Raw genomic sequence first — 24,564 nt, forward strand, 5'->3', positions numbered from 1 at the left:
AGAGCCCACAGGATAAAGAACCATCAAGCAAACAGAGTATGAGAGCTGGGGGGGGGCCGGGGGGGAGTGGGCTTCAAAGACGGAGCCAAGGTCCCGCAGCTCACTGATGGCAGTGCAGGAAGTGGAACCCACGCACCCTACATCTGTTTCCTTTCACCATTTTTCTCTTAGTCTTCTTGCCCCTGATTCTTGACATTACTGATTTTAGTAACATTGAATTTACTTGCATTGCAGATTTCATGGTGTCAAGTCTCAGCTCTTCCATGGACTAATTGTGTTGTCTTTGACAAGTCAGCTTTCTTATTTGAGGCTCAACATTCACATCTATCTAATGGGAATAATAATATCTGCACTTCTTGCCTTTCTAGGATTGTTACAAGGTTTAATGAGATGTGTATAAAAGCACATTATAAACTGCACTATGCTATGCAAATGAAAGTGTTATTTTTTAAAGAGACTGCCTCCAAATTTCCCTGTACCTCCCTCATTCTGTGTTTTGCGTTTTTCAGGGTCCCTTTCTCATACCTCCGCCTTCATTCCTTCAGGATGCTAAGTCTCAGTAATAACCCTTTAAGCCTATTATTTGACTAATAATTTAGTGTGGGAGGGAAACAAAACAGCCTTATTTTTATAATTATACCAATATTTGAGAAACAGAGGATTACTCAGAAGACCATTACATCAAGCACTTTGCAGCACTATTTCTTTTTGCAATGCTCTCAAATGTTTAAGAGCCATGTAAAAATTAGGTAAGAGAGACATTTGACAATTACCCCGATATGGGCCTGAGTCATCAGGCTTAGTCATTGCACCCCCTCAAAATTTCCAGGTGAAAATCAAATTATCTTAGCGAATACTGGACACTATAATTATGATGATGTATGGCTTGATGTGCCCCTGTGTTTTCCTGTTGTGTTGGGGAAAAAAAGGGTTTGACAGACCCAAGTTTAAGTTCATGGGTTCACCATTCATTGTCCATGTGGCCTTGGGCAAAGAACTTATTATCTCGAAACAACGTTACTGGTTTTGTTTGAAAAAAGAAAAAAAATGAGGTCAGTAATGGCTGTCCAGTGGGTGATTCAAGGTTACTGATTATGGTATTGGTTTTAATTTGTATTTTGGTTTCATGAGACAGAGACCACACACATAACCTATTATAAAGACATGAGTGAAGTATCAAAGGAACTCTTGGATATTGGAGGGCAGGAGGCATGTGGGGCTGGGTTTCACCCCATGTAGAGACTGAACCCTTCCGTCCTTGATAACTCAGCAGTGAGGTTTGTATAACTCACCCTGGTATATAGCCTGTTAGGTTGGCTCTGTGACCCAGCTCAGTTCTGTTTTTTTGACCTCCTTTCTGGTACTAAGTTTTTCTCTTGATGTGTGTTTCCCAATTCATAGTTTTTGAGAGAACATCCAGTTCTTGGGCCAGCTCATTTATTTTATACTGAATGGGCTCCTGCTTAGATTATGAATGGCCCCTCCTCCACTGGGTCAATCAGCGGGTGAAGAGATAAGAAGTCATAAACATGGTCCCCTGGATGCCCCCCTTCGTCAAGAGCAGTGGGTGAAGTTTCCTTAAAGACGGAGTAGGGCGCCATCTGTGAGGGCTCAGTTTCTAGGCTTGGCTTCAACTCGGATCCTGACTTTGACAGTTTCTAAAGATGAGACCTTACACAAGGAACTTAATCCTGTTGAGTCTAAGTTTCCTCATCTAAAAAATGGATATGATAGTTCACACCTCGTAGGAGTGTCACTGAGTCTTAAATAACAAAAGGGAAGTGTTGAGCACGGTTTCTGCCACGAATTGAACCCTCAGGAAATGCTGGATAGGCCCATATCAGGAGGAGGCGTGTGGGCAGGCACCATGAAGCAGGTCTGATGCAACACATCAGGGTACCTCATTAACAACTGTTCACCTGCTCTGTGTGTTGAGATGAACAGCAATGACCCGTCCCCTGTCCCCTGGGATACACCTCCTTCATGTTTCTGTCCTCAAGTTGGTTGGCATTCTCCATGATCCTGACAGAATCACTGCATGCCTCACTGACAAAATGGGGTGCTACAGGATTTTATAAGGCCTGTCTTAGCCCTTCTCGCTGGGATCAAGTAGCTGGCTCCCGTTTACAATCACTGGGCCCACTTCACGCTGGATGGAGATTGAAGGCTGCCTTATTGAGCAGCGTAACAAGCGTCTAGGATGAAGCCTTCTCCAGGGGGCTGGGACGTTTACAGCACCGTCAAGTCATTTCTTCTGGCATTTTTCCATCAGGGTCTTAGGAAATCCTAAGTTTTCACACAGAGGATATAACACAGTGAGCTGAAATATGCGTGAAATGAGATGGGGTGTTTGATTTGGGACGTAGAAATTCCTTTTATTGTCATACAGCGATGCTGTATGTATTTGATTGTGTCGGAAAATGGACTATTTCACAGAAGTGAAGCTTAGAGATACCTGAAGTTTTCCCACTTCGGCTCTGAAACTATTTTTAACTCTTGTTTAGTGGGAATCTTCCTAAAATGTATCTCACACGTCAGTCTTCTTCTTAACAGAAGATGCAGATATTATTATTGAATACTTACTATGTACTTGGCACCATTCTTAATGCTTAACTCTTATTAACAACCCTGTGGCATGGGTGCTACCATAGCCCCCATGTCACAGATAAGGAAATTGAGGCTTAGAGAGGTTGAGTAACTGACCCAAGGTTACACAGGGAGGAGTCATGGAATGAGATATGTGCCCAGATCTCCCCGAGCTCTTGAAAAACTGGCCACATTATTGGAGAACATTTTGGTTAATAAATGACCTTAATAACTATTAACCATCAAAGCAGGACCTTTGGAAGTCTACACATACATTTCAGGAATGTGTCCATGACTCTGAGCATCCCTTGGCTGCTTTTTAAAAGGAGTTAAGGGACTTCCCTGGTGGCGCAGTGGTTAAGAATCCACCTGCCAATGCAGGGGAAACCGGTTCGAGCCCTAGTCCGGGAAGATCCCACGTGCCGCGGAGCAACTAAGCCCGCGAGCCACAACTACTGAAGCCTGCACGCCTAGAGCCTGTGCTCCGCAACAAGAGAAGCCTCCGCAATGAGAAGCCCACGCAAGACAACGAAGAGTAGCCCCCGCTCGCCGCAACTAGAGAAAGCCCGCACACAGCAAGGAAGACCCAACACAGCCAAAAATAAATAAAATAAATAAATTTTTTTAAAAAGGAGTTAGTACTCAAATTGGCAGTACATTGTTTTGGATATTCATGAATATTCCTTCATTCAGTGGATGCTGCTTGAGCCCCTACTGTGTCGCTGTGGGCATAATGTGTGCCAGGTATTCTGGAAGCAAAGAAATATGAGGCATGCAGCTGCCTTCAGAAAAGGCACATGTTAGAGATACTTCAATGGGGCAATATGTGCATCTCGCCTCATTTGTGTCCAGAAACACCTAGAGAAAGGGATGACTCTTGAACCCACCTTTCAAGGAAGTCATCCTCCTTGCCCTTATCCATTCCTTATGGGTGAGACTGATGAGTAGAGACCAGGGGATGTAGGTAGAGTTAGATGCTTCCTTGGCTCCAAAGAGGCCAAGGAAGAAATGGGCCATCTGTGTTTAAGAAAGAGTTCATCTCTTACTTGAAAAAGAAGCTGTGGCTGGACGCTAATGGGCTTTGGGCCAGACCGAGGAGTTTGGTTTCTATAACCGTGTCTTTCTTAGATGGCAGCTTATGAAAACAGGCAGTACATGAGAACCACAGCTGGTGGGAAAAAATACATGTTGAGTGAGGTATGTGTTCCCACTTGATTAGTTCATGGGTGTTAAATGCAATTCCCAATTGTAGCTCTTTAAAAAAATCCAACAGTTCGGAGCATTGGTAGCATCTTTAGAGTCAAGTATGTGGTTTTCCAAGGCAATGACTTTGATATATTTTAATGATAACTTTCTTATTTCAAAAGTAATATGTTTGTAGAAAATACCTCATGACTTCTCTCAGCCAGAGATAACTAAAGTTTTTGAAATGAACCCTCCAGTCTTCCCTTACCCATTGGTCCATCACTTTGACCTGTATTCTTTGAGTCACCCTCCTACAGCTGGACCCAGTGTGGTCTCTTAATGGCTCATAGTCACCATTATGGGTACCGTTTATGGCTCGGCGCTCATGTAAGTCGATGGGTTGGTTGAGGTGTGACGGTTGTTTTGAGACCTTCTAGGTTAGGTCTTTTTTCTCTTTGTTTTTCATAGAATGGCAGATGGCCATTGTGTCTGGCTGCTTTCCATGTGTCTTCTTATAACCTCTTCCTAGTATATTTTTTACCCTTGATTAACTGCTAGAACAGCTAATGACCAGGCTGGTTAATACATACTTTTAAAATAAGAGTAAGGAGGCTCTGAGTGGGAGCAAAGGGACCGTCTTTTGAATTAGAGCGTGAACTCTGCAATTGCCATTTGAAGGGCTGGGAAAGCATTAGTTGTCTAGAAAGATCACTGCTTTACTTTATTGGTGACATCTAGCTAAGTAACATTACTGTTAGGCATGTTTCGTCAGAAAATTTAAAAAGAAAGGAGAGAGGAATTGGGGAGCGGGGGAGGGAGGGAATGGGAAGGAAAGAAAAGTCAAGCCAGTGCTTTCTTTCGCATCTCATGTGAATTTTGTTTTTCATGTTTGCTCTTCACAGTGGTTTAAACTTCATTGACTTGATGGTGCGACAAGGGAATATCGACAACCCTCCCAAGACCCCCCTGGTGCCAGGATTTGAATGTTCTGGGATTGTTGAAGCTCTGGGGGACAGCGTTAAAGGATTCGAGGTAATGCTTTTGACTTCTAACTGAAAGGATGATAGCTATCTGGAATCCATTAAGATAATAAAAGAGTATGCAAAATATGTTTGAAATAATCTATAACGTGTCTTATTGTTATTGTCTCGTTATTTGGGTTTATTAACAGTGGTTGTAAATGATAGGACTTTCCAAACATCTCATGCCTTCCTGCGTACCGTCTTGTTGTTCCTGGCAACGGTCTGGTGAAGGGGCCAGGGGAAACCTTAGCATCCCCTTTATTCATTTTATACTGTTATTAATAAGATTAAAATTAATACAGCTATGAACTTGGCCTTGGAATAACTAAGTGTCCATCCCTCCTCTCTCTATCCGTGGCTCTCATCTCCCCATCACTTCAGGCTCAAAAGTCAATTACAAAACGCAAAAGAGAAGTAGCCTCTGTATTTTATAATTGGGTTCCTTTAAATATCTACTTCGCTGATGCATCTAAGTGATCATTTATAAATCATTATTTCAGACACTGGGGAAGTGGCATTTTTGGATGAAGATTTTAAAGCCAAAGGGGAGAGGTAACTGACAATGAGAGAGAATCAGCGATGGGTTGGTGGCTTGGGGAGTAGGGCAAGGGATAAAAAGGGTTATTATATTATTCTGACTACTTTTGTACATGTTCAAAATTCCGCATAATAAAATTTTTTTAATCGCTGAAAAGATGTATGACCCTTCCTGCCATTATCATGCAAATCAAGTCGGATCTTGTCTATAAAAACTGAAAAACTATGGGCAAATCAATTGCACAAAATTGCGGTAGTTTGGAGCAAGAAAAAACAGTGGAAATCAGGCCTAAGAGCTCTCGCTCGACTTTAAATGCTTCCCATGGAGAGATGAAGGGACCTCACATTTGAGAATCTACCCTAACTAGAAACATGGGGAAGTTACTGTTGTTCAGCCTGCAAGGTAAATATTGTTATTATCCCCTTAGAGATGAAGTTCAGAAGGGTTCAGTCATTTCCATGCGGTCAGAAAGATAATAAGTAGTAGCTGAAGCTGGATTCAAATCACCAGAGCCTCCTGACTCTTCCTACAATCCCACGGTCTTTCCCCCTGCTCCCCACCGGCTACCGCTGCGACACTTAACACAGGGAGAGAAACGCTATAAAAGCCAAAGCCAGAATGTGCCCCTGGAATTGATTCTGAGGCTGCTCAGCTCGCGGTGCCTCGGAGCCTCAACACATTGTGAAAATATCAATATGCTGCTGATTCATTATGATGAACGTCTGGAAATCTCATCCCGCTCATCCGTCTTTTTTTTTTAGAAGATGTTGGGGGTAGGAGTCTATATATTTATTTATTTATTTTTGCTGTGTTGGGTCTTCGTTTCTGTGCGAGGGCTTTCTCCAGTTGTGGCAAGCGGGGGCCATTCTTCATCGCGGTGCGCGGGCCTCTCACTATCGCGGCCTCTCTTGTTGCGGAGCACAGGCTCCAGGCACGCAGGCTCAGCAGTTGTGGCTCACGGGCCCAGCCGCTCCGCGGCATGAGGGATCCTCCCAGATCAGGGCACGAACCCGTGTCCCCTGCATTAGCAGGCAGACTCTCAACCACTGCGCCACCAGGGAAGCCCTCATCCGTCTTTTCGTTGGTGGTTTCCAGATAACATGGCAGAAAAACGTTGAGAGAGAAGTAAATGCGCTTTTCCTTTTCTTTCCTATGACTTTACATTTCCTGTCCCCAGGTAAGCAATCTAACCTCACCTGGCAGCACCATCTCTCCCTGAAAGTGCTGCACGTGAGCACTGTGATCTGCTTCCAAAGGAACAGATCATACCGTTCACGCTACTGATCTTGAGCGCTGGATAAATAACCCATCATTTTAGAGTATACCAGCAGATAAGGGTGTTGTTGGCCTTAGTTTAGAGGGAGGAATCACTGTGCTTGATTACATGTATCATTTACCTTATATGTGATCTTTCTTCTGCTAGTTATAGCCCTGACTTGCTATTGTCAAACCGATCCATCACCCCCTCCACCCTCCTCCAGCACTTTCAGCTGCACAAACAAATAAAAGCAGCCACCTACAGCTTTCCAGTCAGGGTGTGATTTGGGAGAAAACCAATACTAATAGGCCCTCTATAATTTTGACTTAAAATTTTCAATCATGTTGGAGATGGAATTCCACATGGCAACACACTGAATAGCTCTCTTGGCTTGATGGATTGCAAGGGAGCCTTGAAAAGTTGTTGCCAGAGGCTCAGCAGTAAAGGAATAATGTGGGCTCAGTCGCCCAGGACTAATTTCGTTTTTTTAAACAGAATCAAGTAATGAGGTGAATCGGATGTTTAAAAAAAAAAAAAAAGGTTCCCCACCGCTGGACTCTGAGACTGGGGCTGCTGATCTGAGAGCTGATCCTCTTTTTGCCATTTTGATAGTGAAACAAGAAGTCTGGAGCAGTCAACCCTGCTGGGATGGCTATGACCATCACTGTCAAGTTGGTCTGTGATGGCACAACCATCACTGTCAAGGTGGTTGAAATACTCTTTTCATACACTCTGTTGACACTGGAGGCCATGAGCTACTCTGTGGCGTTATGGATCTTTGGGTTTGCGTGATTCTGTGCAAAAGAGGACGCCAGTGTTAGACCCTAGAGATCCTCTGGTCCAAGCTAGGGCATCTGAGATGATATTCCTGACATCATCACTTGGTTTTTAATGCTTCCAGAGATTGGGACACTCACTGCCAATGAGACAGCCTCTCCCATCCATCAGTTTCTTCATTGGACAGCTGTTCCCCTGCTTCCTGAAACCCAGTGGGTCGATATTTAGCTTTTGATCATTCAACTGTGAATTCCATGAGATCAGGAACCAATCTGTTCTTTTTTTTTTTTTTTTTTGGCGGTACGCGGGCCTCTCACTGTTGTGGCCTCTCCCATTGCGGAGCACAGGCTCCGGACGCGCAGGCTCAGCGGCCATGGCTCACGGGCCCAGCCACTCCATGGCATGTGGGATCTTCCCAGACCGGGGCACAAACCCGTATCCCCTGCATCGGCAGGCAGACTCTCAACCACTGCACCACCAGGGAAGCCCCCAATCTGTTCTTTTATTTAAGAGTTAGCATTAATTGTTCTTTCCTTGTTTTACATGCACCGTGCCAAGTGGATTGCATGCATATTATGTCATTTAATCTCCATAAGGACCTGTTCCTAATATTATACCCATTTAAAAGCTGAGAAAACTGAGACTTAAAGAGTTAGACTAATATTCCCAGACTTGGTAGGTTCCCCTGTTGTACACCCTTATATAAATTCATTTCTTCTTTGTAGCACTTAGGTGTAATGAATTAACTATTTGTATCTGGAGTCAGCCTACCTAGATTCACATCCCAGTACAGCTACTCTTTGGCTACATGACTTTGGGCATGTGCTTTAATCTCTCTTTGCCTCAGTTTAAATGTCTGTAAAACCTATGACCATTCATCTGTAAGATGGGGCTGTAACAAAACCCATCTCATAGGAGGCTTTTGTTGTTGTTTTTGAGCAGGGGTGAAAGAGAAATCCTAAACTAGAAAGAAAATAAAACAGTAGAGTCAATCATAAAAATATATATACACTAAGACACACATATATGAAAGCCGTTAATTTACTGAGAAATCACTATGACCACAGCAATTTGAATACTGCATTTAAAAGTTATAGTATAAGCAACTAACATCAAATAGCAGACCGGTTCAATTGAACGAGCACTTGGCAGCTCATGTAAGCCATCAGTGATAGTTTACTTTGTATTTACCTTTAATAATGATATGCTGTGAAAAAAACTTAGCATATGATTATAACCACCTTAAAGGGAAGACTGCTTTTTTTTCTTTTTTTTGAATGGTGTCTGGCTATGTAAACCACTGATAAAAAAAAACAACACAGGGGCTTCCCTGGTGGCGCAGTGGTTGAGAGTCCGCCTGCCGATGCAGGGGACACGGGTTCATGCCCCGGTCTGGGAAGATCCCACATGCCGCAGAGCTGCTAGGCCCGTGAGCCATGGCCGCTGAGCCTGTGTGTCTGGAGCCTGTGCTCCGCAACGGGAGAGGCCACAACAGTGAGAGGCCCGCGTACCGCAAAAACAAAAACAAAAACAAAGAATCCACCTTCCAAGGCAGGGGAGACCGGTTCGATCCCTGGTTGGGGAACTAAGATCCCACATGCCACAGGGCAACTAAGCCCATGTGCGGCAACTACTGAGCCTGTGCGCTCTGGAGCCCACTCACCACAACTAGAGAGAAGCCCACGTGCCACAACTAGAGAGAAGCCCACGTGCCACAATGAAGAGCTAGCATGCTGCAATGAAAGATCCTGCCTGCCGCAACTAAGACTCGACACAGCCAACAAATAAATAAATAAATAAAATTTAAAAATGGTTTCTCATTAAAAAAATGCCTTGAAAGGCACGTGAGGTGAGGGTGTGCATATTTGAGGGCTTTGGGTTTCTCTTTTTTCTGGGAAGGACTCTATAGTTCTCATCAGATTCTTAAGAATATTTGAGAAATCTCTCAGAAAAGATTAAGAAACCTCCACTAACTCTGTGCTTCCCTATTCCCAGATCGGGGACCGTGTCATGGCATTTGTCAATTACAATGCCTGGGCAGAGGTGGTCTGCACACCAGTGGAATTTGTCTACAAGGTCCCAGATGACATGAGCTTCTCCGAGGCTGCTGCATTCCCTGTGAACTTTGTCACAGCCTACATGATGCTCTTTGAAGTTGCCAACCTCCGAGAAGGGATGTCTGTGCTCGTACACTCTGCTGGCGGCGGCGTGGTAAGTGGGCTGCTTGTGAGTCCTCCTCCCCAAGGTCAGAATGGAGAAAGTGCAGTGACACCCAGTTGATGATGAGATTCCTGTATGAGCTGTGTCCATTTGTAGGGATGATCGCTATGGTTCTGGTGAAGCTCGCATGGATGGTGGAATTCGTACAGATGATTGCGTGTGGGGTAGGATGAGCCTCAGAGATGGTTTCCCTGGAGTCTGGAAAGGTCTCCAAGATGGCGTGTTAGGACTCAGTGTGTCTCAGAGATGGATTCTGTAGAGAAGCACTCTCATTCTTGGTATCTCAGTGATCTGTTATATCAATCATTGTGAGACGCTTCATAAGTCATGTACTACTAACATTATCTGAAACACCAAAATGGCGGATGATTTACTTTTTCAATAAGTTGCCACGAATGCGTGATGCTTCCCATAGTAATGGTACCCTTATTCATTTGTGTTCTGATATATTTTCTTGAGTGGGAGAGAGGTAGATAGAGGTTGTCCTAGCACAATAGGAATTACACTTTAACCTAAGTCTACCCATAAGAGTGGTTGCCTATGTGAATGTCATCTGTAAGGTGTGTTTTTGACAAGGGGGGAAATAATGGAAATTAAAATCGCTGCTCTGGAGCTAAGGGATGGCAGAGATTTCTCCCATGGCTTGGATGGGTCTCGGTACCAGTCACTCCATTGTATTGCACAGCTGTCCCGTGGCAAGCACTGTGTTCCCATCATGGTCTACTGGGGTTGGAGGAGAACTCTTTGAGAGGAGGAGACATTACTCATTAATTCAACAATTATGTATCGAATACATACTATGTCTTGGACTTTATGGGGATAGAGATTAAAAAGAGAAGGTCCAGATACACCATCCAGTATCTGGTGTGAGAGGTTCTTGGTGTTGGGGATTCTGTGGTTTGACGAACTCAGAGATGAACTCTTCGGTTAGGTGTATCGTGATGTTTTCACTGGAGGTTCTACTAACATTGATTTTTTTTTTTATCTTGGCTTTCTACAACTACCAAAACCCTACATAGTGTAAAGCACATTTCTGGTTTTCCTTTCCAAGAAGACAAGCTCACATACAAAAATGTGAAGGCAAAGACGTGAAACTTTAGGAATGCTTTAAGAGGAGTCTCATCAATCACTTTAGCAAATTTGCCAATGTCTTTTGACCATGAGTAAAGATACAGTAAAAGTTAAAATATCCCTCGGAAAAGAAATGGATCTTGGTGCCACTGAATCTATTAACGGCAAGCAAGCCATTCAGAATGCTGGCATTTATGAGCTCGGTGTGCTCAGCATACAAAGCGTGAGAGACCTGTTTCCATATTATCAACATAAGCACCAGGCTTTACAATGGGGCTGGATTCAGTTCTGCTGAGAGTCCATGCTGAAACACTGGCACTGATGATGTTTCGTTTCATGTTTTGATTTTGTTTGTTTGTTTGTTTGAGTTTGTTCTTGAAACCAAGAGAAATGTATCAGGGACATGGGTCTCACAAAAGAGAAAAAAAGTCTTGGAAAATAACAGTTCTTATCATGCCTTGTTCTAAGCACACAGACAGTACAACAGCAAGAAATTAAATGTGAAACAGATGGAGGAACTGGGGGAAAGGGACAATGAGGGTAGGTAACTAAGGTGGTGCGTGTAATGCAGGCTTTGATGTGCTAAAGCTTTGGTGAAGGCGCTTGCTTCCTAACAGTGAGTTGTGCAAAGAGAAGAATGATCAGTCACGTGCACTAATGTTCATTTGATGGAAATAAACCAGTTATTAGGAAAACCATAAGTAGTACTGGGTTTTAAGACTGGGGGAATCTTTCTCTGTGGCTTCTCATAAGAAATGTATGCTGACAAGCAATGAACATACATCAACAAAACAGTTATAATCAATGCAATTTCTGTGATGCTTTTTCTTATGGTATGCTTGTAATGTCGTCTAATTGCACCGAAGTAATGCAACATTTAGCAAAAGCAAATACCCTAGGCCAAAAAGGATGTGGTCTGGCTTAATCCATGGACAGCTGAAGGGTGTGGTTGGACTGCCCAGCTCTCAGGTGGGTGGGTCTCCTTAAATAACGTTTTTCCAACCAAGGTTTGCTAAGTGGCATGCAGCACGGAGTTCAAGGTTTCCGTGAGAGGAAAGTTTTTTGGCCAAGTGCATAACCACGTATGTGAATGCTCAAGCAAGCTGAGGTGGAGTTGACACCGTCTTACAAAACCCAACAAGTGCTAAAGGGAGCACAGACCATTTCACCACCCCACGGGGGAAAGACCAGCGAGTCGCCCCCAGGCAGCAGTAGACTCCTCCCAAGAAGACAACCAGCCACGGCTCTCATGATGGGGGGAGCTCCCTGGGGAGTACTTTTCATGCATTATCTGTGACACCCTGGAGAGGTGTGGAGCTGCTTCCCGTCACTGCTGAGTAAGTCTGGCGCAGTTGCTGTGGTAGGCAGGATGATTCCTTTCCCCCCACACACACTCCGCAGACATCTATGTCCTAATCCCTTACATGGCCAAAGGAATTGTGCAGATGTGATTAAGGAAAGGACTTTGAGATGGAGAGACCATCCTGGATTATCCAGGTGGGTCCGATGTACCCACAAGGGTCCTAAAAGATGGAAGAGGGAGGGAGGAGAGTCAGAAAGAGACTCAGAGATGTTACCCTGAGGGCTTTAATGATGGAGGAAGAGACCATAAGCCAAGACATGTGGGCAGTCTCTATCTGCTGAAAGAGATAAGGAAAGGGATCCTCCCCTGGAGCTTCCAGAAGGAACACAGCCCTGCTAAAACCTTGATTTTAGCCGAGGGAAACCCATTTTGGGGAATTCTCTGGCGGTCCTGTGGTTAGGACTCTGCGATTCCACTGCAGGGGACCCGGGTTCTATCCCTGGTCAGGGAACTAAGATTCCACAAGCCACGCAGCGTGGCCAGAAAACAAAAAGCCAAAAAACCATTTTGGACTTCTGATCTCCAGAGCTGTAATATAATACATCTGTATAGAATGACATTCTTACTTATCCTCTTACAGTATAAAACTCTAATAGAATGAATTGGTTTTGTTTGTTTGCTTTGAGCCAGGGACTCGGTGGTCATTTGTTGCAGCAGCGATAGAAAACGAATACAGCCACCTTCTCTGGGCTGCCCCCCTTCCCAGTGTGGAAAGCCCACAGAGGCCTGAAGAAAACACAAGCGACAAGTAATAGAACTAGGATTCACACCCTGATCTGGCTGATTCTAAAATCCATTCTCCTTCCACTTGACAACCCAATCATTCATTCCTTCATTTATTCGTTCGTTCAACATATATTTGTCCATCTCCTACCTTAGTGCCAACTACAGACATTTCAAAGAGCCAAAGACTATGGCCTGGGTACACGTTTCCTAATTTGATGATGGTGACAAAGAAAGTTCAACCTGATTAGGATAAAGTTTCCTAAACTGAGTTCCTATAAAGTGTGCAGTTGTAATGGCACCAAGACTTCTGTCTGCTTTTTATCAAAGGCTGTGATGGGAAATTTGCAGATGGGAAGTGAGAAATGCCAGCCTCAACTGTAATATGGAAGGAACTTTAATATATTATAGGAAAATACTTCGATCCAGAGCCAGGCACTTTCTCATTGGAATCGCCCAAGTGTCAACACTGCTCTGTCGCATCTCTGAAGACACTGTTGATTTCCTCTGACAGTAGCACGGCCAGATGGTGTAAGACAATAACGCCACTAATGAAATCTTTAGAACCTGGTTGAAGATTCCTTACAATCTCATAAAGGAAAAGTAAGAAAATACATAAGCAAGTGGGGCTCTTGTCAGGAACTTCCATAGAGGGTTTTGCTGCCAATCCCATTAACAAGCTACCGTGACCTTGAGCATCTTAACTGGGGGTGTGCTCCATTTCTGGAGAATAACCTTACTGTTACTGTGTGGATATTTGCATCCATGTCTGACATTTGATGCCTTCCGGGCTTTCAGAGCCCTTTGACCTTTTTCATCATCTCATCTGAACAGAGAGAACAGAGATGGGCCACAGATCTTGGAAAGGAAAGCAGAGTTTAACTTTCAGACAGAGTTAAATGGCTACTACTCAATTATTAAATTCTATTCATTATGGATGGGGCATTTCCCAGTGTCATTCAAATCACATCCAAGGAGATACCACAGAGGGAGGGCCAGAATCTACAGGGGTGCATCATGAGCCCCACCCCCCCGACCCTATATAAGTGCTCATGTGTTGGGGGTCCTTCCTGAATGGCTTAACCATACATCATTAACCATACACCATTCTAACAAGAAACTGGGAAAGCATGGGGTAAGCAGGAATCCTTAGTGTGGTGGAGGAATGGGACATATTGGAGAGTCATTCCATGTCAGCAGAAAAGACACGGCCATCTGCAAAATCACTATAGGAGAACAGTTTGTTGAAAACAAAACCATTGCTGATCATGAACGGCACCAACATCTACCCAGCTACTCAAGTCAGCAACCCCCAAATCATGGTTAAGTCTTCTTCAAGTGCCTCATGTTTGAAATCCTGTGATTCATTCCTGCCACATCATAAATGCAGTAAACATTTGTGAATCAAAAGCTGTTGCAATGGGCTTCCCTGGTGGCGCAGTGGTTGAGAGTCCACCTGCCGATGCAGGGGACACAGGTTTGTGCCCCGGTCCAGGAAGATCCCACGTGCCGTGGAGCGGCTGGGCCCATGAGCCATGGGCACTGAGCCTGCACGTCCGGAGCCTGTGCTCCGCAACGGGAGAGGCCACAGCAGTGAGAGGCCCACGTACCACAAAACAAACAAACAAACAAAAAAAAAAACTGTTGCAAGCCATTTTTTTATGTTCTGGAAAAGTTATTTGCTGAGCTAAGGAGGGCCCCATCATTGAGTTAATCTCAGAAAAAAACTCATTCCTAGGGATCTTGTAAATTTCAGTCTAGTAAGCAATCTTTGGCAGTCTAGCTCATGCCATCCCACATTCTGAATATTCTTCTGAGTTTTCTGTCTGCATCCAGTGTGCATTATTAATTGAACGTGGCCTCCTTTTCATGGCCCTGTGGCTGTCTCACCACCCCCCATCATCCCATGGTACAGCTATGCTCAGTCTGTACCCTTCAGCACTCCACCTAGAGGGCGCATGCATGAGATCTCAGAGCTGGAAGGAGACAAAGACACCAAGTTTTTTTGCACACTAGCTGTTGAAAACGTTATTCATCTAGCCCTCGTAACAACCCTCCCCGTGGGAGGGTGCGTGGCAGTGAAGAGTTCAGATCACGAGCTCTAGAGCCAGACTCCCTGGGCTTAATGCCAGCTCCCTCTTCCCAACCCCTCTAAGGCTCTACTTCCTCATTTGTAAAGTGGGGTGACATTAGGGCTAGCCTCAGGTGGCACTCGTGTACTTGGAGCAGTGCTTGCACAGGATAAACACCCGGCGAAAATGAGCTATCGTAATTTCCCAGATCCAGAATTTCAGCGTCGTTCCCAAGGCCGCAACGTCCATTAGGAGAAAAGCTCAAATGTGAACTTAAAATCCAGGGCCAGCAACTCCCAATCCAGTGCTCTTGAGACAACCCCACAGCAGTGGCCTCGGAATCGTCTGCACCTCCCCTCCTGTCTTCCGCCTGCCCCACCCTGGGCCCTGGACAAGAGAGGCTTCACTATAGCAAGACCTCCTGGTCCCCAGGGGCCTGCGACGCTAGGAAACAGAACCTCTGGAAATTTAAAGAGGACAAAGTGCCTCTGTCACATCCTTCCTGAATAATCCAGGAGACGAGGATTAGCTGCCTCTCGGCCTCAGCAGGAAGGGCTGTGGCCTGGGGACTCCCTGGAGTGGTTAAGACCCTTACTCCATAACTGCGCACCCCAGGTAACCGGACCTCACCCTCCTAAATGTCAAAGATGCTGCAGAGACGTGTCATGGACCAAGGCCCCACCTCCCTGCTTCCAGAAATCTCTGATGCTGGCAGCCAGTGCCTGACTCCTCACAAGTCAGCAATATGCCTTAGGTTAAGAAAAAATATATCTAAAAACATTTCTTCCAAGCTAGATTGGTCTATGTCCGCAAAAGCCTCATGTGATCTTTATTCTAGTTGCTTTTCACTCCATTACAGTAAGTCATGACTGAGCCAAAGAAACTATCTTTATTACAAATATTATAAAGGTTAAATTAGGCCTCTGAGACAGGATTCATTCGCTCAATATTTGTTGAACATATGTATCAGCTCATGAGGGAATAAAAGCTAAAATAGATGGAGTCCAGTAATTTCCATACACTGTGAGGTAGATACTATTACATCCCCATTTTAACAGAGGAAACTGAGACACAGAAAGGTTAAGTTACTTGCTTCAGATCACACAACCATGGAGAGGATGAACTGGCATGTGAACTTGGGTCTCTTTGAATACAGAGCCCACATTTTTAAGGGCTGGGAGGCCATGCTCAGAGCAACTGTGCTTCTGCTTAGAATGGAGTGGAATGGATTCCATGCTATGGGTTTTGTTGGTGAGCTTCCTTCCCAGGGAGCTGAGAACCACCTGGGGTTACTCAGGAGAGCTGAGCTATCTACAGGAGAGGGGAGCATCTTCTGTTGACAAGACCATCCTTTCAAAGAATCAGGCAGATTTAGTGCTGAAGCTGCCCTTGATGTTAAGTATCCAGCTGGAAATAAGCCCTAGGTTGCCATGTCCATGAAGGCGGGGATGGTGTGATCTCTTCATCCCTGTATCCTGAGCACACAGCCCACTGCCCAGCACAGTGGGGTGACCTGATAAATATTTGTAGAGGAAATGGAGGAAGAAAGGGGCCAAAAGGCGGCATTCAAATTAATTATGAAGACAGTATGGAACTTAAGGACCCAGGTTCCAAAGTCAGAGCTGGTTTTCATTCTAGCTTCTCTATTTTCAAGGTCAGAGACCTTGAACAAGTACTTTAACTTCATTGGATCTTGTTTCTTCATCTGTTAAAAATGGGTATAATACCTATCTCAGTTTTTCTATGGTGTTTTAAAAGATGATTATAGGGACTTCCCTGGTGGTGCAGTGGTTAAGAATCTGCCTGCCAATGCAGGGGACACAGGTTCGAGCTCTGGTCCGGGAAGGTCCCACATGCCACGGAGCAACTGAGCCCGTGTGCCATACAACTACTGAGCCTGTGCTCTAAAGCCCGCAAGCCACAACTACTGAGCCCACGTGCCACAGCTACTGAGCGTGTGCGCCTAGAGCCCATGCTCTGCAACAAGAGAAGCCACCGCAATGAGCCCGCGCACCGCAACGAAGAGCAGACCCTGCTCACCACAACTAGAGAAAGCCCGCGCGCAGCAACAAAGACCCAACACAGCCAAAAATAAGTTAATTAATTAATTTAAAAAGAAAGAGGATTATGGAATGGGCTTTGCAAGCTAGCTGCATAGAGGAAACTCAAGTGTCAGCTGCTGTTATTACTATTACTATTATCATCATATTATTATCTATCTGGTTAGAAAATATTACTCACTGCCACTCTGGCACTTATAGCTGGAAGCAAGAGAGCAGCAAATAGGACAGTCAGCTGGCGGCTGGTTGTTGGAACTTGGAGCAAGGGGCAGATAAAGCCGACCTCAGCATCCTTTGTTCATCTTCCCTGACAGGAGGCTGCACAAAGGTCTCGTGAATTAGTGGGGTTGTCTCATAAGCCCCTTTTCAAACATCACTTCCCTAAAACACCTAAGACTTTAAGAAGATTTACCTCTATAGTTCCAGGCCTTGGACATGTACCAAGAACTCCAAATACACAGACTAGACTTTGCTGAGTTTATATAACCCCAGGGACCTGCCCACTTCCCCAGCAACACACCCAAAAGGCCACAGTTGCTTTTCAGAATATTATTGCCCATATTAGGATGAAAAAAATCAGTTCAGCTGGGAAAGAATGAGATGTGTAGCAAGAAGCAGCCTCGTCTGTCCTCACGGGTACCCACCAGGCTATCAGCCATGGTCCTGGGTACTCTACCCACCCTGGCTGGCCACTGGTCCCTCTGATGGCGTCCATCCTGCAGCTCACAGCTCACTCCATGAGAAACGCAACAGAATCCCCCGCTCATCCCCTGTTCAAAATGTGCTCAGGCTCCTCAGCGGTATGACCTGATACACAGATGAACATTCAACCCCACCTTTCCTCACGCCACCTGGAGTCCTCCTCCCACCCCGCCCCCCCCATTCTTCCCACCACCCACCCCCACCGAACTTGGTCACTATTCCCCTCCCTCCCCACCCCCAGCCCCTGTCTCTGTCTCTCATCTCTCTTTGCTTGTCTCTCTGTCTCTTTGTCTATCTTTCTGTCCATTTCTCTGTCTGTATCTCTATCTCTTGCTCCTTTCTTTCTCTTCCTCTGTACCTTTCTCTCTTCTTCCCTCTCCTTTCTCTCCTTCCTCCCTTGCTTTTATCTTTGTTCTCTTTCCTTCCATCTTTCCTTCTTCCTTCCTTCCTTTCTCTTTTTCTCTCTCTCCCCCCTTAGCCCTCCCTCCCTCCCTCCCTCCCTTCCTTCCTCTTTCCTTTCTTCCTTCCCTCCCTCCCTCCCTCTCTCTCTTTCTCTCTTCATCTATCTAGTACAAGCCCTGAGGATAGCTGCGTTAGTCTCTGGGTATGTAAGAATGAGCAACATAGGCCTGATCCCACCATCCTGAAGCCTGCAGTCTTGTGAATATAATACATATTTACCAGGGACACATGAATCATCGATGACGGTGGTGACAGGTACTAAGGGCGGGGGAGGAGATGGTGCCGTGACTGTAGCACAAGAGACCTAAGCACCTGGTCTAGGGAATCAGAGATGACTGTACCGAGGAACTAAACTTAGAACTGGTATTTAAGGAGGAGGAGTTGAGGAGGTAGAAAGAGTGAAGGGAGGAGGGAAGGAGGTTATGAGAACGGGCAGCAATGGGGATCCGGGTACATTCAAGAAACTGACCAGAGTGTGGCAAGAGAGGAGAAGAACAGAGAAAAAAGGGGACTGTGAGGGACTGGCAGATGAATAACCACACAGCAGCCATGTTGGCAATTTTATCCTTATCCTTATCCTAAAAGCCATGCGGAGTCATAAGAGGGTTCTGAGCAGAGATTTAACTCATGGTTGACATTTTTATAAGATCCTGTGTTGCTGAAGGGTGAACAGATTGGAGCAGGTCAGTGTGGAAGCTGGGTGATTGAGGGATGGCTGTGTTCCAGAGTGTCCTTCAACTTCTCTCATTAGAGCAATTACCGTCCTGGATGCCTGAATGTAAGATATTCAGGCGTCCAGGACTCTATCCTTGGGTCTGACAGCATCACAGTGCAACCCTGGATAAGCCCTTTCCCATCTTGTGCCTTAGGTTTTTCTGTAAAATAAGGTAGACCAGATGTTTCTTCTGTAAAATGAGATAGAGTCAATATTTCTTCAGTAAAATGAGATAGACCCAGTGGTTTCTAAGGCCCTGTCCACCTTCCTTGGTGATCCTTGCTTTCTTGTGAGGCTGCCAGTCTTTATCTCCTGGATGAACACCTCCTTACCTATCACTCTCCTCACCAGCACCAACTCCCCCCACCATCCGCCCCCACCACGATCCCCTTCTTTAAATTTTTAGAGTCAAGAGAGATAGTTAACCGTTGTTAAGCATTCAGTCTTTGGAACAGGCTTCCTGAGTTTGCATCCTGATTTCTCTGGCTTATTACTCAGCTGTGCTTTAGTTTCCTCATGTATAATATAGTTATTATACTTATCTCATAGTATTAGGAGGCTTGAATGAATCAATATGTGTAAAACGTTTAAACAGTGCCGGAACCTAGTAAGTACTCAAAAAATGTTACCTAATAAAACTAGTGGATGCTGTGACGTGCCATCTAGTACGCCCTTCGGGACTGAGGTACTCATGTCCCCGAGATGGCAGGAGCATTGGCTACTGATGACTCATGGCTGTAACCCTCCCCAGTAATAGTCCTCAACGGAAGGGAGTGGCCTTGCTCAAGGTTTCCGGCAGCCCCCATCTAATCACTGTTGAATGCACGGCTACAGAAGCCCAGTCCCCTTGCCTCAATAGAGATAGCTCTGAAGGGCTAGCCCATCTTTAGAGCTCCTTAGGGGACCTATTAGAGCATCTCTTGCAGCTGCACCACAGCTCTACCTCTCTGTCTGCCCAGTTCTGCTTCCCTCACTGGTCTGCAGATGCTGTTCCTGAGAGTCCTTCCCGATAAACATTCTGCATGCAGGTCTCCACTCAGAGTCCTTTTCCAGAGAACCTGGCCTACGACAATTACTGTGATGACCATTATGATTACCGTCATCATATCTGTAGCCCGTGCAGACCTGCTTGCCTACCTGGTCCATTGGTCGAATTTCCAATGACGGCCGTCATTTAGACCTTGCTTCCCAGCCCTATGCTTAGTTCTGGAAGCTTATCTCCTTTTTTTCTGAGAATCATTCCTGTTGTCTAGAACTCTGCTGAGTGCCCAGAAGCAGCTAATTAGTGCTAATGGGTTGAATCAGTGTGTGGACAAGGGAGCTGGTGAATACTTGCTTTTTCCTAAACCATTTGGGCTCCACTTGATATTAATAAACCCAGGATATATGCCAGACAAAACATCAGAATAACTTCACAATATGGCCCTGAGCTGGGTAAACTGAGCCCTGGGCTTTAGTCTCCTATGGTGGGGTTTGCTTTCAGTATCAAGAAGAGAGAACTAAAGCTACTCTGGGCTCAACTTAAAGAAGAGGAGCTCAAATGAAAGATTAAAGGTGTATTTCTCTTTATTTAGACAAGCTACTAAACCCTCAGGACCTTGGTTTCTTCATCTTCATAATGAGGATGAAAGTGTTGATATGAATTGTCAGTGAGTTAATTCATATGGAACTGTGGTTTTCCTTGGGTCCCACCCCAGACCTACTATGGAATCAGAAACTCTGGGATGGAAGCCAACAATCTGTGTTTTAACAAGTCCACCAGGAGACTCCAATGCGTGGTCAAGTTTGAGAAGCAGCGAGGCAGAGATCTTCCAGCAGAGCCTGACGCTAAGAAGTTCACTAGGAATTAGAAACCATTGTCATTTGTGTGGCAGAACTTTGTAATGGTGATGCACAGGAAATGTCATGCAGTAAAGGACGTATGACTATTCATTTCTACCTTCTGTGTTAGTACACATTAGTTTAGGTTTATGAGGGCACAGAGGCTTAGATTCCTTGAAATCCGAGATTCAGCAATTTACTGGATGATCTTAACCAAGGTGCTTCATCTAAGTCTCAATTTCCTTGTGTATAAAATTCACATCATAGCGAATGCTTTGTTAATGGTTTGAGTTAATGGTTAACTTTTAAATCCACATAGCTCACTCCAGGTTTGCGATTGCTCCTAAGCTTGCTGTGTAGGTAAAGAGATAATAGAATCCTTAACACAATGCCAGCTCCAAGTGACAGCGCAGTAAATGGTGCCTGTGATCCTGTGCAAATCATGCCCTACCTCAGAGAGAAGAAGTAATGGAATAATTATCCTGTACGCATTTTTGTGTTTGCTAAGAAAAGCAGACGTGCAACCCAGCTTATTGTATGAGGAGGAAGAAGTTCCTCATAAAATGGTACCCATCTGTGTCACACGGGAATGAATGGTTATTTTCAAAATCTCACAGCTGTGAACTCCTCCACTTTTGAGCTTTTCTCATGCCCAACCTATCGGGCTGCATGCCCAGCTGGTGGAAGGGCTGACTTCTTGATAGAGGAGGAAGTTTGTGGTCCGAGAATGTCAGGAACACACTTTAGTGTAAAAGGACAAGAAAAACAACCCACAAGGAGTACTTGGACACTAAGTATGCTATTTATCCTCCTCGGTTTCATTGCTTATTTTGTGTCCGTAAAATCTGTCTGGCATTCATATCCTCTTCCTCCACCTGGAGCAGGCATTCAGCTTTGTGTGCATCAGAAAACATACAGACGGGAGGTTCTGACCAAATACACAGCCTAATTAGGAAGGAATATGTCTACTCAGGTGGTTAGGTGAGGTTAGCCCTCTGGCCTTGGCAGACGTGGTTTCAAATCCTGGCCCTGCTATTTGCTGATTGTATAACCTGGGGCACATTTCTTAACTTTTCCAAGTCTCATTCTTCTCATTTGTAAAATGAGAAAACTCATTTAATGTATACGAGTAGTCAACACAGCACATGACACCCACTCTGCCTTTTTTTTTTTTTTTTTTTTTTTTTGCGGTATGTGGGCCTCTCACTGTTGTGGCCTCTCCCGTTGCGGAGCACAGGCTCTGGGCGCGCAGGCTCAGCGGCCATGGCTCACGGGCCCAGCCACTCCGCGGCATGTGGGATCTTCCCGGACTGGTGCACGAACCCGTGTCCCCTGCATCGGCAGGCGGACTCTCAACCACTGCGCCACCAGGGAAGCCCCCCCACTCTGCCATTTTTAATTGTACTACCGGCAATGATGTTAGACCGTCCAGCATGGATTTAAGGAGACAGATATTCGAATTACATAGGCACTCTTGTTTTTGCACTTTTTTTCTGCCCTGTCCATCCTCAGGTTAAACTGGGTTTACGATAGCTTCAGTCTCAAACCTGGAGTGAGCTACATGGATTTAAAAGTTAACCATTAACTCAAAGCCCTCCTGCATGACAGTGACACATTTCCCCGAGCACTTCTAAATGCTCATATGTAGCTCTGACGTCAGTCAGCGGCGCCCCTTTTATTCCCTCCTTGCTGATCCACTGCATGTGACAGATTGTCACCCCCACCAATGGTGGTGGTCTTGGGGGCAGTGGAGGGACACACGGCTGCCTCCTGTTCTCTCTGATAAATGTCTGGGCCATGGTCAGACTGTGTCAGGTGTACAGGGATGCCATGAATGTCAGAGAGCTGACAGAAAGTTCCATCGGGCCGTCAGCCTGTCTCCTGAACACCCTGCTTTTCAGAGCTGGAGCTTCATTTTTCTGACAAGGAGAGGACTTGCTTGGTGACTGGAAGAGCCTGGAGGCTGCTTCCTTGGGAGGTAACAGTCTTGGGCTCAGCCTAGGGTTGGGACGTAGTATCAAAATAAGAGTCCCAAGTAATTCAAGGACAAGTCTGGACTCCACTTTTTTGGAAAGCAGTAGTGGTACCCAAGACTGTCCATCGGGGGATGCTATCAAGGGCTTTCAAAATCAGGCTGGTCACTCTTTTCCAAGGGGAGACTTTGAAAACTCTTCCTGGGGCTGAATAAACCTGAGGATCTGTTGACACAGAGCAAGATATACAGATGCCCATTCTGTGGAGACGAAGATGCGTAAGGCAGTTCTTGCCTCGGGAAGACTCCTCAGTCTCTGGAGGAGACAGATAAGCAACTGCATACGTGAACTAGAGTTTGGAGTCTGCACTAATAAAAGCAATGGAAGCATTTGGGAGAAAGAGGGGTTAATTCTTTATCGGGGAGGGATGGTATGTCAGCAGAATTCTCACGGGCAAATAGGAGTTCTCCAGGTTGCCGGGAAACACGGCACAAGAGCCCAAGGGAGGCATGGAGTTGCAAGTCTCGGGCAGGTAATGACAGTGAGGAAGGAAGACAGGGCTCCATCATGCGGTCCCTGATCCGCCTGTGCGTGAGGTCGGCTTCACGAGCCTCTTCCCCTTGCCGTACTCTCGGCACAACTATTTGAATTTTATTCATAACTCTTTGAATAGATAAAACTGATGGATGAATGAGGTCTAAGATAATACCTAGTAGCAATTTTTTAAAAATTTAATTGTAAAATTCCAATTTTTCAAATTTTGTGAAACATATATATATATATATATATATGGATTTAAGCATGGGAATGTATGTGTTCTTTAATTTTTTAAAAACATGGTGCCAAGTACCTTGCTCTCATTATCTTACGTGTGCTTACAACAACTCCATGTAGTATATACCATTATCATCAACTCATTTTGAGATTCAGGACATGGAGCCTTGTGGAAGTGAAGCTCAGAATCCAAAGCCACGTGGTTGGCAAAGATGGAGATGGAATTCACGCTCAGATGGGTCCTTCTCAAAGCCCGTGTTTTAAACCACGAAGGCAGGTCAGGAAACAAGGAAGGAGACGGCGGGATCCATCTGCTCAGGCTTTCTGCCTACTCAGCTATTTTTGGAACATTGAAGCGACCTTGCTACAAGCTGTCTTTTCCAACGGTGTAGGGGGTCACGCTGGCCTCTGAGGAGCCCGGCGGGCAGTGGAAGGGCAGTAGTGAAGCCTGTGGGGCGGTGGCGGGCAGGGGAGGTGGAGGTGCTATGCACCAAGCCAGCTTAGACGGGTGCGTACGCACCCCCCCCCCCACTTCTCCGGAGCCGTAACAGAAGGTCAATCCCAGTAGGGTTGCCAGATTTAGCAAAATATGGATTTTATCTGGCAATCCTTCCTTCCCAGGGGCCCCCAAGCCCTCCCACAAAAAGTTCTAAACCTTTCAGGGAACTAATTACACTAGTGAGGCTGAACTCCTGGATTTGAGATGATTAAGAGATGCATCCACGCAGGAATGCATTAAGGAGGGCAAATATTTTAAGCCCCAAGAGAAGTGACTGAAAGGAGCCCTGTTCTCTAGAGCCCATCCCCGTGATGAGAAGGTGACTACGTGCTCAGTGCCAAGACTGGGACTCCCCTTCCCAGGGCCAAGCAGAGGGCAACTTCACTGCCACTAACCCCCCGCCCCATGCTGCTCAGGGCTCTTCCCCAGCCCCGCAGCCCCAGGACAAGGGAGGAGACAGGAGAGGAGACTCCATCTGCCAGAAAGTACATGAGGCGGGTGGGGGACCCCATTCCTTCACCCAACAGACCTTTATTAAGCACGTACTATGCGCCAGGCAGCAAGCTAGACGTCTAGAATACAGTGGCAAATAAGGGAGATAGGCACATAGCCAAAGGTCAAACAAATATATGCACGTATAGACATATTATATATATATACACACACAGACATACATATACATAGATATGCATATGCATACCTATTACACGATATATATGTGGAAAGGATCAAGATGCTATCAT

At 45.5% G+C, this 24,564-nt stretch overlaps 1 protein-coding gene and 1 non-coding gene across 2 annotated transcripts in view; one reads left to right on the forward strand and one right to left on the reverse strand.

The window, feature by feature from the left end:
* The window catches only part of VAT1L (vesicle amine transport 1 like), a 152,253-nt gene that overhangs the window by 22,224 nt on the left and 105,465 nt on the right, over positions 1–24,564 (forward strand). The window contains exons 2-3 of the mRNA XM_060085173.1: positions 4,674–4,803; positions 9,362–9,577. Coding sequence (XP_059941156.1) covers positions 4,674–4,803; positions 9,362–9,577 — 346 coding nt within the window. The remainder of the gene's footprint in view (positions 1–4,673; positions 4,804–9,361; positions 9,578–24,564) is intronic.
* On the reverse strand, positions 8,546–8,696 carry LOC132481063 (small nucleolar RNA SNORA15). The gene has a single exon (XR_009530768.1). It is a non-coding gene; the product is annotated as a small nucleolar RNA SNORA15 (small nucleolar RNA).

This window comes from Mesoplodon densirostris, chromosome 19 (genome assembly GCF_025265405.1).
Source record: "Mesoplodon densirostris isolate mMesDen1 chromosome 19, mMesDen1 primary haplotype, whole genome shotgun sequence".
NCBI classification, from domain to species: domain Eukaryota; kingdom Metazoa; phylum Chordata; class Mammalia; order Artiodactyla; family Ziphiidae; genus Mesoplodon; species Mesoplodon densirostris.